The 16,755-nt window shown below is 46.3% G+C and overlaps 1 protein-coding gene across 3 annotated transcripts; it reads left to right on the forward strand.

The window, feature by feature from the left end:
• Positions 1–7,581: 7,581 nt before the first annotated feature.
• LOC125515039 (serine/arginine-rich splicing factor RSZ21-like) lies at positions 7,582–10,561 on the forward strand. Of its 3 annotated transcripts, none has more exons than XM_048680457.1 (7): positions 7,636–7,790; positions 8,399–8,500; positions 9,142–9,230; positions 9,569–9,824; positions 10,088–10,207; positions 10,278–10,403; positions 10,504–10,561. In XM_048680457.1, the coding sequence occupies exons 2-6, from the start codon at positions 8,412–8,414 to the stop codon at positions 10,297–10,299; spliced, it is 576 nt and encodes a 191-aa protein (XP_048536414.1). In that variant the 5' UTR covers positions 7,636–7,790; positions 8,399–8,411; the 3' UTR covers positions 10,300–10,403; positions 10,504–10,561. The 3 variants fall into 3 exon arrangements, with proteins under 3 accessions (XP_048536411.1, XP_048536414.1, XP_048536412.1); XM_048680455.1 differs by having other exon boundaries at positions 10,507–10,561; XM_048680454.1 differs by having other exon boundaries at positions 7,582–7,790; positions 10,278–10,561.
• The last annotated feature ends 6,194 nt before the right edge of the window (positions 10,562–16,755 follow it).

Here is a 16,755-nt window from a genome sequence, read left to right on the forward strand (position 1 = left end):
TTAGTCTCGGGTTTGGGTTCAACCTTGGGTTTCTTCACTAGAGCAGCAGCTGAATTGTCGTTTCATGAAGTATCCCTTTGTTCCCTTTCCCTTCTTGAAACTAGTGGTTTCACCAACCATCAACAATTGATGCTCCTTCTTGATTTCTACTTTCGCGGTGTCAAACATCGCGAATATCTCAAGGATCATCATATATGTCCCTGATATATCATAGTTCATCACGAAGCTCTAGCAGCTTGGTGGTGATGACTTCGGAGAACCATCACTATTTCATCTGGAAGATCAACTCCCACTCGATTCAAGCGATTGTTGTACTCAGACAATCTGAGCACAAGCACAACAATTGAGCTTTTCTCCTTAGTTTGTAGGCTAAGAAAATCATCGGAGGTCTTATACCTCTTGACGTGGGCACGAGCCTGAAATCCCAATTTCAGCCCTCGAAACATCTCATATGTTTCGCGACGTTTCAAAAACGTCTTCGGTGCCTCAACTCTAAACCGTTTAACTGAACTATCAGGTAGTTATCAAAATGTGTATGTTAGATGTTCGCAACATCCACAGACAACATTCGAGGTTCAGCACACTGAGCGGTGCATTAAGGACATAAGCCTTCTATGAAGCAATGAGGACATTCCTCAGTTTACGGACCTAGTCCGCATAATTGCCACTATCAACTTTCAACTAAATTTTCTCTAGGAACATATCTAAACAGTAGAACTGAAGCGCGAGCTACGACATAATTTGTGAATACCTTTTGACTATGTTCAGGATAATTAAGTTCATCTTATGAACTCCCACTCAGATAGACATCCCTCTAGTCATCTAAGTGATTACATGATCCGAGTCAACTAGGCCGTGTCCGATCATCACGTGAGACAGACTAGTCGTCATCGGTGAACATCTTCATGTTGATCGTATCTACCATACGACTCATGCTCGACCTTTCGGTCTCTTGTGTTCCGAGGCCATGTCTGTACATGCTAGGCTCGTCAAGTCAACCTAAGTGTTTTGCGTGTGTAAATCTGTCTTACACCCGTTGTATGTGAACGTACGAATCTATCACACCCGATCATCACGTGGTGCTTCGAAACGACGAACTTTCGCAACGGTGCACAGTTAGGGGGAACACCTTCTTGAAATTTTAGTGAGGGATCATCTTATTTACTACCGTCGTTCTAAGTAAACAAGATGTATAAACATGATAAACATCACATGCAATCAAATAATAGTGACATGATATGGCCAATATCATATAGCTCCTTTGATCTCCATCTTGGGGCTCCATGATCATCTTGTCACCGGCATGACACCATGATCTCCATCATCATGATCTCTATCATCGTGTCTTCATGAAGTTGTCTCGTCAACTATTACTTCTACTACTATGGCTAACGCTTTAGCAATAAAGTAAAGTAATTACATGACGTTTAAGTTGACACGCAGGTCATAAATAAATAAAGACAACTCCTATGGCTCCTGCCGGTTGTCATACTCATCGACATGCAAGTCGTGATTCCTATTACAAGAACATGATCAATCTCATACATCACATATATCATTCATCACATCCTTTTGGCCATATCACATCACATAGCATACCCTGCAAAAACAAGTTAGACGTCCTCTAATTGTTGTTTGCATGTTTTACGTGGCTGCTATGGGTTTCTAGCAAGAACGTTTCTTACCTACGCAAAAACCACAACGTGATATGCCAATTGCTATTTACCCTTCATAAGGACCCTTTTCATCGAATCCGATCCGACTAAAGTGGGAGAGACAGACACCCGCTAGCCACCTTATGCAACTAGTGCATGTTAGTCGGTGGAACCAGTCTCATGTAAGAGTACGTGTAAGGTCGGTCCGGGCCGCTTCATCCCACAATGCCGCCGAATCAAGATTGGACTAGTAACGGTAAGCATATTGAACAAAATCAACGCCCACAACTACTTTGTGTTCTACTCGTGCATAGAAACTACGCATAGACCTAGCTCATGATGCCACTGTTGGGGAACGTAGCAGAAATTCAAAATTTTCCTACGTGTCACCAAGATCTATCTATGGAGAGACCAGCAACGAGGGGAAGGAGAGTGCATCTACATACCCTTGTAGATCGCTAAGCGGAAGCATTCAAGTGAACGGGGTCGATGGAGTCGTACTCGTCGTGATCCAAATCACCGATGATCAAGTGCCGAACGCACGGCACCTCCGCGTTCAACACACGTACAGCCCGGTGACGTCTCCCACGCCTTGATCCAGCAAGGAGAGAGGGAGAGGTTGAGGAAGACTCCATCCAGCAGCAGCACAACGGCGTGGTGGTGGTGGAGGAGCGTGGCAATCCTGCAGGGCTTCGCCAAGCACCACGGGAGAGGAGAAGGATTTAGGAGAGAGGAAGGGGCTGCACCAAAGGCATAAGGGGTGTCTCAAGAGGCCCTCCTACCCTCACTATATATAGGGAGCCCAAGGGGGGGATGCGCCAGCCCTAGGCGCATGGGCCATAAGGGAAGTGGCGCCCCAGCCCACTTTGGGCTGGATCCCTTCCCACTTCAGCCCATGGGACCCTCCGGGATAGGTGGCCCCACCCGGTGGACCCCCGGGACCCTTTCGGTGGTCCTGGTACAATACCGATGACCCCGAAACTTGTCCCGATGGCCGAAATAGGACTTCCTATATATAAATCTTTACCTCCGGACCATTCCGGAACTCCTTGTGACGTCCGGGATCTCATCCGGGACTCCGAACAACATTCGGTAACCACATACAAACTTCCTTTATAACCCTAGCGTCATCGAACCTTAAGTGTGTAGACCCTTACGGGTTCGGGAGACATGCAGACATGACCGAGATGACTCTCCGGTCAATAACCAACATCGGGATCTGGATACCCATGTTGGCTCCCACATGTTCCACGATGATCTCATCGGATGAACTACGATGTCGAGGATTTAATCAATCCCTTATACAATTCCCTTTGTCTATCGATACGATACTTGCCCGAGATTCGATCGTCGGTATCCCGATACCTTGTTCAATCTCGTTACCGGCAAGTCTCTTTACTTGTTCCGTAATACATCATCCCATGATCAACTCCTTGGTCACATTGTGCACATTATGATGATGTCCTACCGAGTGGGCCCAGAGATACCTCTCCGTTACACGGAGTGACAAATCCCAGTCTCGATTCATGCCAACCCAATAGACACTTTCGGAGATACCTGCAGTGCACCTTTATAGCCACCCAGTTATGTTGTGACGTTTGGTACACCCAAAGCATTCCTACGGTATCCGGGAGTTGCACAATCTCATGGTCTAAGGAAATGATACTTGATATTAGAAAAGCTTTAGCATACGAACTACATGATCTTGTGCTAGGCTTAGGATTGGGTCTTGTCCATCACATCATTCTCCTAATGATGTGATCCCGTTATCAATGACATCCAATGTCCATGGTCAGGAAACCGTAACCATCTATTGATCAACGAGCTAGTCAACTAGAGGCTTACTAGGGACATGGTGTTGTCTATGTATCCACACATGTATCTGAGTTTCCTATCAATACAATTCTAGCATGGATAATAAACGATTATCATGAACAAGGAAATATAATAATAATCAATTTATTATTGCCTCTAGGGCATATTTCCAACAGTAGACTCCCCGACAACGGCGCCAGAAATTCTTCTTGCTACTTCTTGAGCACTGCGTTGAATTTCCTTGAAGAGGAAAGGATGATGCAGCAAAGTAGCGTAAGTATTTCCCTCAGTTTTTGAGAACCAAGGTATCAATCCAGTAGGAGGCTACGCGCGAGTCCCTCGTACCTGCACAAAACAAATAACTCCTCGCAACCGACGTGATAAGGGGTTGTCAATCCCTTCACGGTCACTTACGAGAGTGAGATCTGATAGATATGATAGGATAATATTTTTGGTATTTTTGTGATAAAGATGCAAAGTAAAATAAAAGCAAAGTAAAAAAGCAAAGGAAATAACTAAGTATTGGAAGATTAATATGATGAAGATAGACCCGGGGCCATAGGTTTCACTAGTGGCTTCTCTCAAGAGCATAAGTATTTTACGGTGGGTGAACGAATTACTGTTGAGCAATTGACAGATTTGAGCATAGTTATGAGAATATCTAGGTATGATCATGTATATAGGCATCACGTCCGAGACAAGTAGACCGACTCCTGCCTGCATCTACTACTATTACTCCACTCATCGACCGCTATCCAGCATGCATCTAGAGTATTAAGTTCATGAAAACAGAGTAACACCTTAAGCAAGATGACATGATGTAGAGGGATAAATTCATGCAATATGATAAAAACCCCATCTTGTTATCCTTGATGGCAACAATACAATACGTGCCTTGCTGCCCCTACTGTCACTGGGAAAGGACACCGCAAGATTGAACCCAAAGCTAAGCACTTCTCCCATTGCAAGAAAGATCAATCTAGTAGGCCAAACCAAACTGATAATTCGAAGAGACTTGCAAAGATAACCAATCATACATAAAAGAATTCAGAGAAGATTCAAATATTTTTCATAGATAATCTTGATCATAAACCCACGATTCATCGGTCTCAACAAATACACCGCAAAAAGAAGATTACCTCGAATAGATCACCACAAGAGAGGGGGAACATTGTATTGAGATCCAAAAAGAGAGAAGAAGCCATCTAGCTAATAACTATGGACCCGAAGGTCTGAGGTAAACTACTCACACTTCATCGGAGAGGCTATGGTGTTGATGTAGAAGCCCTCCGTGATGGATGCCCCCTCCGGCGAAGCTCCGGAACAGGCCCCAAGATGGGATCTCGTGGATACAGAAAGTTACGGCGGTGGAATTAGGGTTTTGGCTCCGTATTTGATCGTTTGGGGGTACGTAGGTATATATAGGATGAAGGAGTACGTCGATGGAGCAACAGGGGGCCCATGGGGGTGGAGGGCGCGCCTGGGGGTAGGCGCGCCCCCCCTACCTCGTGGCTTCCTCCTTTATTTCTTGACGTAGGGTCCAAGTCTGCTGGATCATGTTCGGTGAGAAAATCACGTTCCCGAAGGTTTTATTCCATTTGGACTCCGTTTGATATTCCTTTTCTGCGAAACTCTGAAATAGGCAAAAAAAACAGCAATTCTGGGCTGGGCCTCCGGTTAATAGGTTAGTCCCAAAAATAATATAAAAGTGGATAATAAAGCCCAATAATGTCCAAAATAGTAGATAATATAGCATGGAGCAATCAAAAATTATAGATACGTTGGAGACGTATCAACCACAAGCAAAATAAATCAATCATAGCAATTCATCAACCACCGATAGGACAACGAAAATCTACTCAGACATCATAGGATAGCAACACATCATTGGATAATAATATGAAGCATAAAGCACCATGTTCAAGTAGAGGGTACAGCGGGTTGCGGGAGAGTGGACTGCTGTAGATAGAGGGAGGAAGGTGATGGAGATGTTGGTGAAGATGGCGGAGGTGTTGGTGTAGATCGCGGTGATGATGATGATGATGGCCACGACAGCGTTCCGGCGCCACCGGAAGAGAAGAGGATAGGGGGCCCCTTCGTCTTCTTCTTCCTTGACCTCCTCCCTAGATGGGAGAAGGGTTTCCCCTCTGGTCCTTGGCCTACATGGCATGGGAGGGGCGAGAGCCCCTTCGAGATTGGATCTGTGTCTTTGTCTCTCTCTGTTTCCGCGTTCACAGATTCTACCCTTTCACCGTTTTTTATATTCCCGGAGATCCGTAACTCCGATTGGGCTGAAATTTTCACACGATCTATATCCAGATATTAGCTTTCTTGCAGCGAAAGAAGGGCACCGACCGCCTTACGGGGTGGCCACGAGGGTCAGGGGCGCCCCCTGCGTCGTGGCCCCCTCGGGCATCGTCTCGCGTGGATTTTTCTTCCCAAAAATCATATATATTCCAAAAAAAATCTTCGTCGGTTTTTATCCCGTTTGGACTCCGTTTGATATGGATATTCCGCGAAACAAAAAACATGCAACAAACAGGGACTGGCACTGGGCACTGGATCAATATGTTAGTCCCAAAAATAGTATAAAAAGTTGCCAAAAGTATATGAAAGTTGTAGAATATTGGCATGGAACAATCAAAAATTATAGATACGACGGAGACGTATCAACATGTCAATTGGACTCCGTTTAGTATTCGTTTTCTGTAAAACTAAAAAATAAAGAAAAAAACAGAAATGGCACTGAGCTCTAGGTTAATAGGTTAGTCTCGAAAATCATATAAAATAGCATATAAATGCATATAAAACATCCAAGATGGATAATATAATAGCATGGAACAATCAAAAATTATAGATACATTGGAGACATATCAATCGTGCGGTGTTCTTTCTCAGTGACAGAAGGGGCAGCAAGACACACATGTATCATTGCTATTAAGGATACCAAGATGGGGGCTATTCCTACATGAATAGATCTCGTCTATATCATGTCATCGTTCTTATTGCATTACTCTGTTTCTTCATGAACTTTACACACTAGATGCATGCTGGATAGGAGTCGATGTGTGGAGTAGTACTAGTAGATGCAGGCAGGAGTCGGTCTACTAATCTTGAACGTGATGGATATATATTGATCATTGCGTGGATATCGCCATAATTATTTGAGGTTCTATCAATTGCCCAACAATAATTTGTTTACCCACCGTGTGCTATTTCTTGAGAGAAGCTACTAGTGGAATCTACGGCCCCCGAGTCTATTCTTTATCATATTTGCGTTCCGATCTATTATTTGCCTTTGAGATCTATTTTTATTTGCTTTTATTTTCAGTTCTATTATTCTAAAAACCAAAAAATACCTTGCTGCCCTTTTTTATTATTTATTTTATTTTGCGTTTTATCAAGATCTATTTACCCAATCTATCACAAATTTATCCCGTCAACTCGACAATTTCCTACGCAGTTACCCCTAAGAGGGATTGACAACCCCTCATAAGCGTCGAGTTGCATGTATTTGTTCTTTGTGTGCAGGTACCGTTTACATAGCGGTTGCTTGGTTCTCCTACTGGATTGGTAACCTTGGTTTCATAATTGAGGAAAATACCTATCGTAACTGTGTTGCACCAACCCTTCCTTATTGGGGAAATACCGACGTAGTTCAAGCGACATCAGGATACAAGTTGAAGGAGGGGCCTGGGAGTCGCCAACTGTTTCCTGATTTTGTTATTTTTCTTTGTCAGATGCTTTGTGGTCCAGGAATGAGGAAAGGAGCGTGAGCGACGGGTCCAAGATGCTTTTGTGATAGTTACGTGGCCTTGTTTTGGTTAGCATAGAACCGAGTCAGATTTTTAGCAGTCCGATCCGTTTTTTTGGAAATGCAAACATACAATTTCTCGATGGTATCGAGACATACATATGTCAAGACTTGATTTGTCGGGAAATTTGAATGAAATCAAACTAAAAATCAGTCAAATGCTAAATAGACATTCCATTTTTTTAAAGCATGCTGTTTTTTTTTCCTCCAAGTGTTTTGTAGTGATGTTTTCCCTTCAAGTATGGTAATACGATGCATTGTGCAGCCCAACCCAATAAGCCTACTAGCCCAGTGCGCCCGCCAGTGCACGCCTCAAACCAGGTCCACACATATCCCTTACAAAAAATAAATAAAACGAACCATCCGTGTACCACCACCGGCCCCTCTCTCTCCCGCACGCGAACCCGGAAGCCTCGCTTCCGCCGCCGTCGCCGCCGCTCCGCGCCGCGACGCAGAGCTCGCCCGTGCTCCCCTACGCACGGAGCTCCCGGCTCTCGTCGGCGCAGGTAACCCTATACTCCCGGATTCCATCTGATTCCACCGTACCTAACCCTCCATGGCGTCCAGTTTCGGAACCCTAGAAACCCGTCGGCCAGTTGTTACGGCCGCCTCGTCGCGAAGTTCCGAGCTAGATGGGCGATTGGTCGGCTTGATTTCACAGCTCCTTGGTCTCGGCGGTTTTCTACGGATTCAAACCAATTCCTCCCGATTGGGTGTTTTGGGGATCCTTCGAAATATTCGTGGAATCACCCCCCTCAGTTTTTGCGTTTGTTTTCCGCACGAGGATAGGCAGTATCTCGATGTCGAAATTTCGCGGAGTTCTAGTTAGGGCTGTAGTCGAATTGGTGTTAAGGGGACTCCCCAGATCTTCAGATTTCAGATCTGGGCGTTGGATATTGTTGCGGTTTCGTCTGGATAGGAATTTTCTTTCCTATACACGACTGCTCTCGCTAAATAGTTTGGGAAATTTGCTTGCTAGGCTTACATACACTGTGATACGCAGTTGGTGATCTAGAAGTGTATAGAATCTTGTCGGCCTTTCCTGCAGTGTTGCTCATATACCTCTGGGAGAGGTGTCCTCATTATAACTGGTTCCTCTCTTTACTAAACCCAGGGATTTGTTCACCATGGCCCGCTTGTACGTTGGCAACTTGGATGCCCGGGTGACTGCTGGGGAACTTGAAGATGAGTTTCGTGTGTTTGGAGTTTTGCGAAGGTCGGTTTCATTATAATTTGCCTTTGCAGTATTTTCTTTATGTGGAATTTTTTTGATGCGTGAATTCATTTATTGTATACTGCCAAGGATAATCATGCATGCCAGTGCTTATAAAGTGATGTTGGATCTTTGAAGCAAAATGATAATCATGTATGCCAGCGATTATGCTTATAAAGGGATGCTAGATCTTTGAAGCAATTATGTTGTTTACAATTGAAGTTGTTATTTAGTTATTTTCATTCATGTTTGATCTTCGTAACTTGTATGTTCAAACATGTCCAACTATCCAGTGAAATGCTTTCTACTTCTAGCGGTGCTTGTGCTGTGGGTATGCTCGTTCACCAATGAACATCAGAACATAACATGCTTAAGAACTCCTATCTCTGACGTACAAGTATGGACTTTTAAATTGAGATTTTGGACCACCGAGACATGCTGCTTATTTAAGCGTGTCTGAACCTTGAATGCTTTTTTCCTTCAAAATGGTATGGTTCAGCACTAAATATCTTTTGAGGTGGAGGCCTGTATCATTCAGCTGATGAGATGATCAGTTGTTCCTTTGTAAATACTCAATGGCTTGGTGTAGATTAAGAATTTCTCTATCTCTTGACATGTTGGACTGACTGTTGTGTTCAATGTAGTGTCTGGGTTGCACGTAAGCCACCTGGTTTTGCGTTTATTGATTTTGATGACAAGCGGGATGCTGAGGATGCACTTCGTGATCTAGATGGTAATGTAACCATATCTCTTGTGGAGGCTTGTTTGATTCTTGGGCAGGACATTACGCCATTTCTTTGTTTCCTGGATCTGATTTTCATGGCAAATGTCTGATTAGCAAAAACATGTAGAACTTGCAGTCTTTTTTGCTCCTCTTTTGAGTTAAGGAAGCAAGCTTTCAATGGTTGAAACTTAGTAAATAATCTCTTTTCTTTTAGATTATACACATCCTAGCCACTAGCCAATCTTTTCGAGTTCTTAGATCATGAACTTTGCTTTTTCAGATGCACACTTTGTTTTCTCATCCATGACCGTAGATTGTAATCTGAAGTATGGTTTCTCTTTTAATAGGCAAGAATGGATGGAGGGTTGAGCTGTCTCGCAATGACCGTGGTGACCGTGGAGGTCGTGGTGGCGGCGGCGGTGGCGGTCGTGATCGTGGTGGTTCTGATATGAAATGCTATGAATGTGGTGAATCTGGGCACTTTGCTCGTGAGTGTCGTCTGCGTATTGGTGCTGGGGGTCTGGGCAGTGGAAGGCGTCGCAGCAGGAGCCGCAGCCGCAGCCACAGTCCTAGGTACCGCAGGAGTCCGAGCTATGGCAGAAGGTAACAAATTTTGTTAATGCATTAAGTTATAAGTCTCAATTGTTTAGGTTAGCTTTGTTGTTCATTTCCTTGCATACTGTTTATGTCAAAAATGGTTGCTTGTTCTTTATAAGTTCTTCTACCTACCATGTCAAGCTTGGGTGCCTGGTCTTTTACTTTTTGTTATTTTTGGCTATGTGAGGCTTCTCTACTTTGTGCTCATTATATGCCTAGGATTATGATTGAAGGAATGAACTCTTAGAAACTAACTACTCTGCAAACAGAAGTTACAGCCCTCGTGATCGCTCTCCAAGACGCCGCAGTGCTTCTCCAGCCCCAGCCCGTGGTCGCAGCTATAGCAAGTCACCAGTCCGTGCCAGGGACGATTCTCCTGATGCTAAAGGGTAAATGCAGATTCTGTGGAAATATCACCTAATTATTGTGTCCCAATCTCATACTGGACTGCTCTCCCAGGTATCGCCGCAGCCGGAGTTAGACCTGAAGCCCGTGTCCGATGCATGTTCTCTGAGAGAAGTTACTCTTTAGCTCTGCCTGCTAGGAGTACTGAGACCTGACGTCAACTTCTTGACTTCGGTTAAGGTTTCAACTTTATCTATAGTTTATGTTCTGTCATTAAAAAAATTATGTGGTGGATGTGGTATGCAACTGAGATCTATTACCTTTCTTTCTGTGTGTTAAGAAGGCATCGTCCTGCACTTCTGCTTAAACGACTCAGCCAACTTCGGCTCTTCAGTTGTTGTCTTCGTGGTTTTGTTGTTCGCTCTTCATTCTTCGCACGCCCTTACTGCTTCGTGCATCCTGCATTAGTCCCTGCCTGCGATGCCTCTGATGTTCTTCGTTGAAGAGCTGCCTTCAAAATTAGTAATCTCTTTATCTCAAATTGATAAGTTTGGATGTGCTGACAAGTGCAACTTGTTAAAGTAACCGGATCACTGATTTTGTATATAGAACCAGGAGTCAGCAAGGTATTGACCGTGCAGCACTCAAGTGAAACTAAATCTACATCCTGTTCATAGGGTGAAAAATGGGCCTTGAGCTGCGCTCTGTAGTTGAGCATCAAGGAATTTGATGAGGCCGGCTTCACCGAGAGTCCACTTAAAACAGTTTTGTGGACTTCATCTCGGCTTTATTCTCGGCTTCAGTGAGAGTCAATCCATTTAAAGAGTTGTGCGGACTTCATCGGCTTTATTCTCGGCATTCATGTTCTTCGCAGTCTGCATAGTCTGCCTGCTGCTTGCTGCCTGCACTGCACTGCACTGCATAGTCTCAACTTCATCTTCATCTGCGTGCTTCATTTGTTATCTTCGACAAAACGAGTATATTTCCGCCTGCTGCCTACACTGCATAGTCTCCGTCTCCGTCTTCTGCCTGCTGCCTGCACTGCTTAGTCTCTGAATGGGAATGTCTTGCCATCTCCAAGATGTGATGCATTCTTGCTTTCTATATTACGCAAGTCCTTAATTGTTATTGAAGTACTTGTGACCTAATATTGCATTTAGTAGGAAACTACTGTGTACTGGCCATTCAGCAGTTGTACCTGTACACCTTTTCACATTAGACATCCAAAGATAAATTTCATGTGCTGGAAACTTCTGTCAAATCACCACCTACTGTCTATTTTGTTCCAGTGGCAGCCTCAGTTAAGTTTGCTAGCGGCTGTGCAGAGGCAGTCAGGTTGAATCTTTGTGTGCGGTAATACTCTTAGAATGCCATATTTTTGTTTGGGCATATCCATGGGAATATTTTCGTTTGGCACAAGGTGGGCAGACGCATAGCTCCAATCTTTGCCTGAAAAACGACTGGGTGTTAGTCGATTTGGCCGCACCATTTGATTTCATTCAACCCTTGCCATGGCCCCTTCTTCATGTAGCCAAAGATTTTTATCCTTTTGCTTGGTCCAACACAGACCAAATTGCCTGCCGCCCGGTGCTCCTGTTTGTGTCTCGCTGATGCCTCTGCTGTGCTGTGGACATCCTTCCCTCGCGGTGTTTGTGTCTGACAGCCCACCTTGCACCCCGAACCTTAAGAGCATCTCAAGCCGTTGGAGCCCCAAGAACACCATCGAACCAAACTTCTCGGAGGACCAAATGCTTCATCCGGTTGAAATAGGAGTGTATGGGGAGGGCATCTTTTCAGCCACATCCCACACCAACCAAAAGTTTGTGAGGAAAATGATTAAGTGGAAGAAAAAGGACATGTGAGGAGACATGATTCGCCAAAACTTTCGCCGACGCCCCCAAGAGCCCCTCAACGCGCTGGGTTTCACCTAGGGTTGACGGCTCTATTTTGACGTATGAATAATAATAAAACAATAGTTATTTTGTTCTTGAATATCGTATCCAAAGCTCAGAAGAAAACAAAATCGTATCCGTGGTCAGATGGTGCCGACGGCGTCATGCTCATGCGACACTAGTCGTTTTTAATCGGGAAACGTTTGGAGACGGCGCGCCGGCTGAACCTTCAGCCGGTCGCCCGCTCACGCGCACTCCTGCTTCGCGGGATCCCACAAGAGATGAGCCAGCTCGACTTATCCTTCTCTCTGTCCACTTACTTTTTCCCAGCGACACATGCATTTTCCCCGTTCTTGCCGCTACAATCCCCAGCACGCCGGCGAGGCCGCCGTCCACCCCCGTCTACCCCTGCATCGACCCCTACCCCGTCGCAGCCCAATCTCGCCGGCGAGGTCGTCGTCCACCCCACGGCCGACGACTTGTGGTGCTGAAGACGACATGCACAGGGTCGGGGGGGGGGGGTGCTGCATCTGGTATCCACTGGTGCCGGAGACGAAGAGTCTCCATGGATGACCACAGTGAAGGTTGCGATGCCAGCGAGCAGATAACGATGCTGGAACTAGCATTTTGTTTTGCTTCAACCAGCCAAATCCAAAGCTGGAACCGCTATTGTTTTTTGCTGCAACCAATAAGCGAGTTGGAAACACAGCTGATTTTTGCTACAACTAGATCATTTTTTTGCTACAACCAGTGGCGCTATTTGCGAATCCCTGTTTGTATCCTTTGAGCGCACGCCCATTAAGTAGCGATCAAATCAAGGAAATCGATCAAACGATCCCCGTGCCAGCCCAAATCATGATCTTCACCAACTTGGATTTGGTTCTCTCGCGAAAATCGTGAGTTGCAGAGATGAGAACCATGAAAAGCAAGATCCCGAATAAGAAAACAGAAACCGAGGAAGAGGAAACCACATGAAAATCCAAAAGAAAGGGAGTTGGGATTCCATTGGATGAATCTTTAAAGAAGATGCAGCACAGAGGAAACAAAGGCTAAACTTAAACTAAGCTATTTGCTACAATCTTCAGCGTGTAGTTTTGTGGCCCATGACAACAAACAGCTGCAACCGGGAGATGAGGAAAGTTGCAATCTACACTGTGAAAAGCTACGACCGGCAACAAAAACAGCTACTACTGTCAGAGTAACGTGCTGCAACCAACGACAGTGAACTTGTGGCCGGCGACGGCAGATGCAAAAAAGCTTCAAACGGTGTGCGAAAAAGTTTCAACCGACAAAGGAGTATGCTTCAAGCATGAAAAAGCTTCAAATAGGTGTGGAAGAAAAACTTTGAACCTTGAAAAAAGTTTCAACCGGCAAGGAAAAAGCTTCAATTTGGCAACCGTCGTTGTTTTTAGCTACTACGACGATGTTTTTTGCTACATTCATTCAATGTTGTTTTACTGGTGGCCGTCGTTCGCGCAATCCTATGCTTCCAACACAAAAATGATGCTGCAACTGTAGTCTTGTTTTGCTACTACCGGCGCAGTGTTTTGCTACATCCATCAAGCAGAAGATGCGACCTTGCGACGGTGACGAGGGCGTTTTTGCTGCACCCGTTTTTGGTTGTTGCTACCACCGGCGATCTTTTTTGCTACATCCATCAAAAAGGAGCTGCGACCTAGCGACGGCGGTGACGGTGACGGTGTTTTTTTGTTGCAACCGTTGTCAGGTTTTACTATGATCGGATAAGTTTTTTGCTACATCCGTTCAATGGCGTGATTGGCTGGTGGGAGTCGTCGACGCAATTCCGTTCAGTGAGTATCAACGGCGAGGGGCGGCGGCGGAGCTACAACCAGAGCCGATGAGAGCTGCAACCGCAGGTGTTGCATGGGTCGAGGTAGCGACGAGGAGGACTAGCGAGAGTGGGAACCAACGACGAGGACTGCCTAAGCGAGACCCCATCCAAACCAAATCCGCCACTCGTTGGGCGAGGCCTTGCTTTCTATGAACACCTCACCACTGAATGAGAAACTTAGCCTCCGACCCGACCAAGAGAGAAGACAGGGTCAAGCCGACGCCGCCTGTTGGAAAACCCGCTGTCGGACCTGATTCATTGCCCTTTGTTTTTCAGCCTGTGATTTACTATTGAAAAACAAGTCGACAGGGTTTACGAAACGCTCTTCATTTTATAGGATCTCCCAGTCGCCAAAAAGGCCGTTCCTTCTTTTTAAAGACCAATCATTTATTTATTTATGAGATAACGGAAGAAATGGGTCTTTTGACTTTCGTTTGGGCCATGACGGCCAGTGCTCCTAAGATCATAGAAGCAATGCTGCAGAAAAAGAAGATTTGTCTAGAGTTCTGTTTTAGTAGAAACTTGATTAATTTGTTCCTGTATAAACAGCCAAAACTAGGGACTTCGAAAACGAGGATAGTTTGCCAGGTAGGGATACCGTTGTTCGAATTGAAAAAAGATACCTTTCCCTAGAGAGATAGGATTCGAAAACCCAGTTCACTGCGCGCCCCACCCCGTCATCAGTCCTATGTTGCCCCGAGATATGAAGGAGCCGATCAATCTACCCGCCCGAGGTAAGCTTGCTCCTCACTTGAGTTGAAGCTGCCTCCGCTCCCTGCCGTCATACGGATTGATTAACTTTATCTTGACATACGCTACGCGTCTTGAGCGCCTTGCGCGCTCAAGAACAAGCAAGGGATGAGCGCTTCCGAAACCGACACAGGTTGGTAGGTAGAGAATACCTAGGGGCGCGAGACAACTCTCTCTAAGGAACTCGACAAAATAGCCCCGTAACTTCGGGAGAAGGGGTGCCCCCTCACAAAAGGGGGCCGCAGTGACCATGCCCGGGCGACTGTTTACCAAAAACACAGGTCTCCGCAAAGTCGTAAGACCATGTATGGGGGCTGACACCTGCCCAGTGCCGGAAGGTCAAGGAAGTTGGTGAACTGATGACAGGGAAGCCGGCGACCGAAGCCCCGGTGAACGGCGGCCGTAACTATAACGGTCCTAAGGTAGCGAAATTCCTTGTCGGGTAAGTTCCGACCCGCACGAAAGGCGTAACGATCTGGGCACTGTCTCGGAGAGAGGCTCGGTGAAATAGACAAGGCCGGCGAGGGTGCGGATCGGTGACGAGGAAGGCCATCGGAGGGGAGATGAGGCACCAGAGGAGAGCTGTGCGAGACGGCGGAGATGCGGGGATCTGCGCGAGCGTGAGATGCGCGAGGAAGAAGAAGATCGGGGACGAATCATTTTTTTTTTCGCTAGATCGAACGGCCAAAACCAATGGCATCCTGCAGCTAGGGTGCGGCCGCCTAGCAGTGGCCTTTTCAATCTCCTTCGCTCTCTTTCCTGTTCTTCTGTGGCACATGTTTCATTCTAATTTGCCTTCGTAATAACATTTTTTGTTTGTTCCGTTTCAAAAAATTCATTTTTTGTTTGTTTGGGGTTAGCATTGGTCTCGCGACATGCCGTTGTTAACGAACTGCCTGACATCTATTCGTAATGTTTTTGTTCGTCGGCGCGTCGGCATAACCGTGATTGATGATTAAGAAGCCGCGCGAGGGTAATTGAGAAAGCCTGACATCTTGTCTTCTCCGTCAGTTCTTCCTCGTTCTTGCAGGCTGCCGTCGTCTGGTCCAAATCGTAATCCCAAGAAAAAGAAAAGAAAAAGAATCTTCTGCGCAATTTCCGCCCCTTTTTGACGTTTTTGTCTGCACTGTCGTCCGTTCGAAGCACCGGTGGGGAAACGACCGTTGACTTGAATCTACCACTGCAAAACGAAATAACCGAGTGAGATCGCGGGCAAGATGCCCTGCGCTGGCCGAATGAGCCACTACCCCGTATAAGGCCAAAACTTCAACGCGCCGACCCATTTCGTCTGCTTGAGTCCACGTGAAAAAAAAACACACGGTCCAATGCACCAACGTAAATAAATGGACGTTTGTTTTTTTTCGCATCGACCCATTTCAGGCAGAAAATTGGGCTGGATTTGTGCCCGCGCCGGCACATAGCGAACGCCCGCGCGTCCTCCCCTGCCTTGTTGCTGTCGCCCACTTTCGACCTTTGCGCCACCGTCCATCGCCGCATCCACCGACGGCCCCACTGCTCCTGCATCCATCACCGCCCACTTTTGTCATTGTTGTGGCCGTCGCATCCACGATCTGCCTACTCCCCGACCACCGCCGGCAACCCATGCTACCCAAGGTCAGTGCCGCATGACGTAGGGTTCTACAGCCCTGCTGCCTTTGTCTCCGTGAATGGGCCAAGGAGGGATCTATTCATCGCCCCGACATGTCACCGCCCCACCCCCGTCGCCGACCGCAAGGTATTCGATTGTTTGCCCGACCCGGCTGAGGCTCGTCCACGCCCACCCTCGTCTAGTGAGGTACGGTTTCATCATGGACGAGCCAAGGAGGCTCCATTCATCGGCCACGACATGTCACCGCCCCACCCCCGTCGTCGGCCGCAAGGTGTTCGACCGTTTGCCCGACTCAGTCGAGGCTTGTCCACTCCGATCCTGGTCCAGTGAGGTACGGTTTCATCATGGTGGACAGCTCGGATGAGTTTTTTCTACGACAACTTCATATGCTCACCATCGTCCAAAGAATCGTCCGACGATGATGATGATGCTGTGATAGCTACTTTGATTGTCAATGAACACATTGCTAGGCAGCGGCCAAGGTTTATG

This window comes from Triticum urartu, chromosome 6, assembly GCF_003073215.2.
Source record: "Triticum urartu cultivar G1812 chromosome 6, Tu2.1, whole genome shotgun sequence".
Lineage (NCBI taxonomy): Eukaryota > Viridiplantae > Streptophyta > Magnoliopsida > Poales > Poaceae > Triticum > Triticum urartu.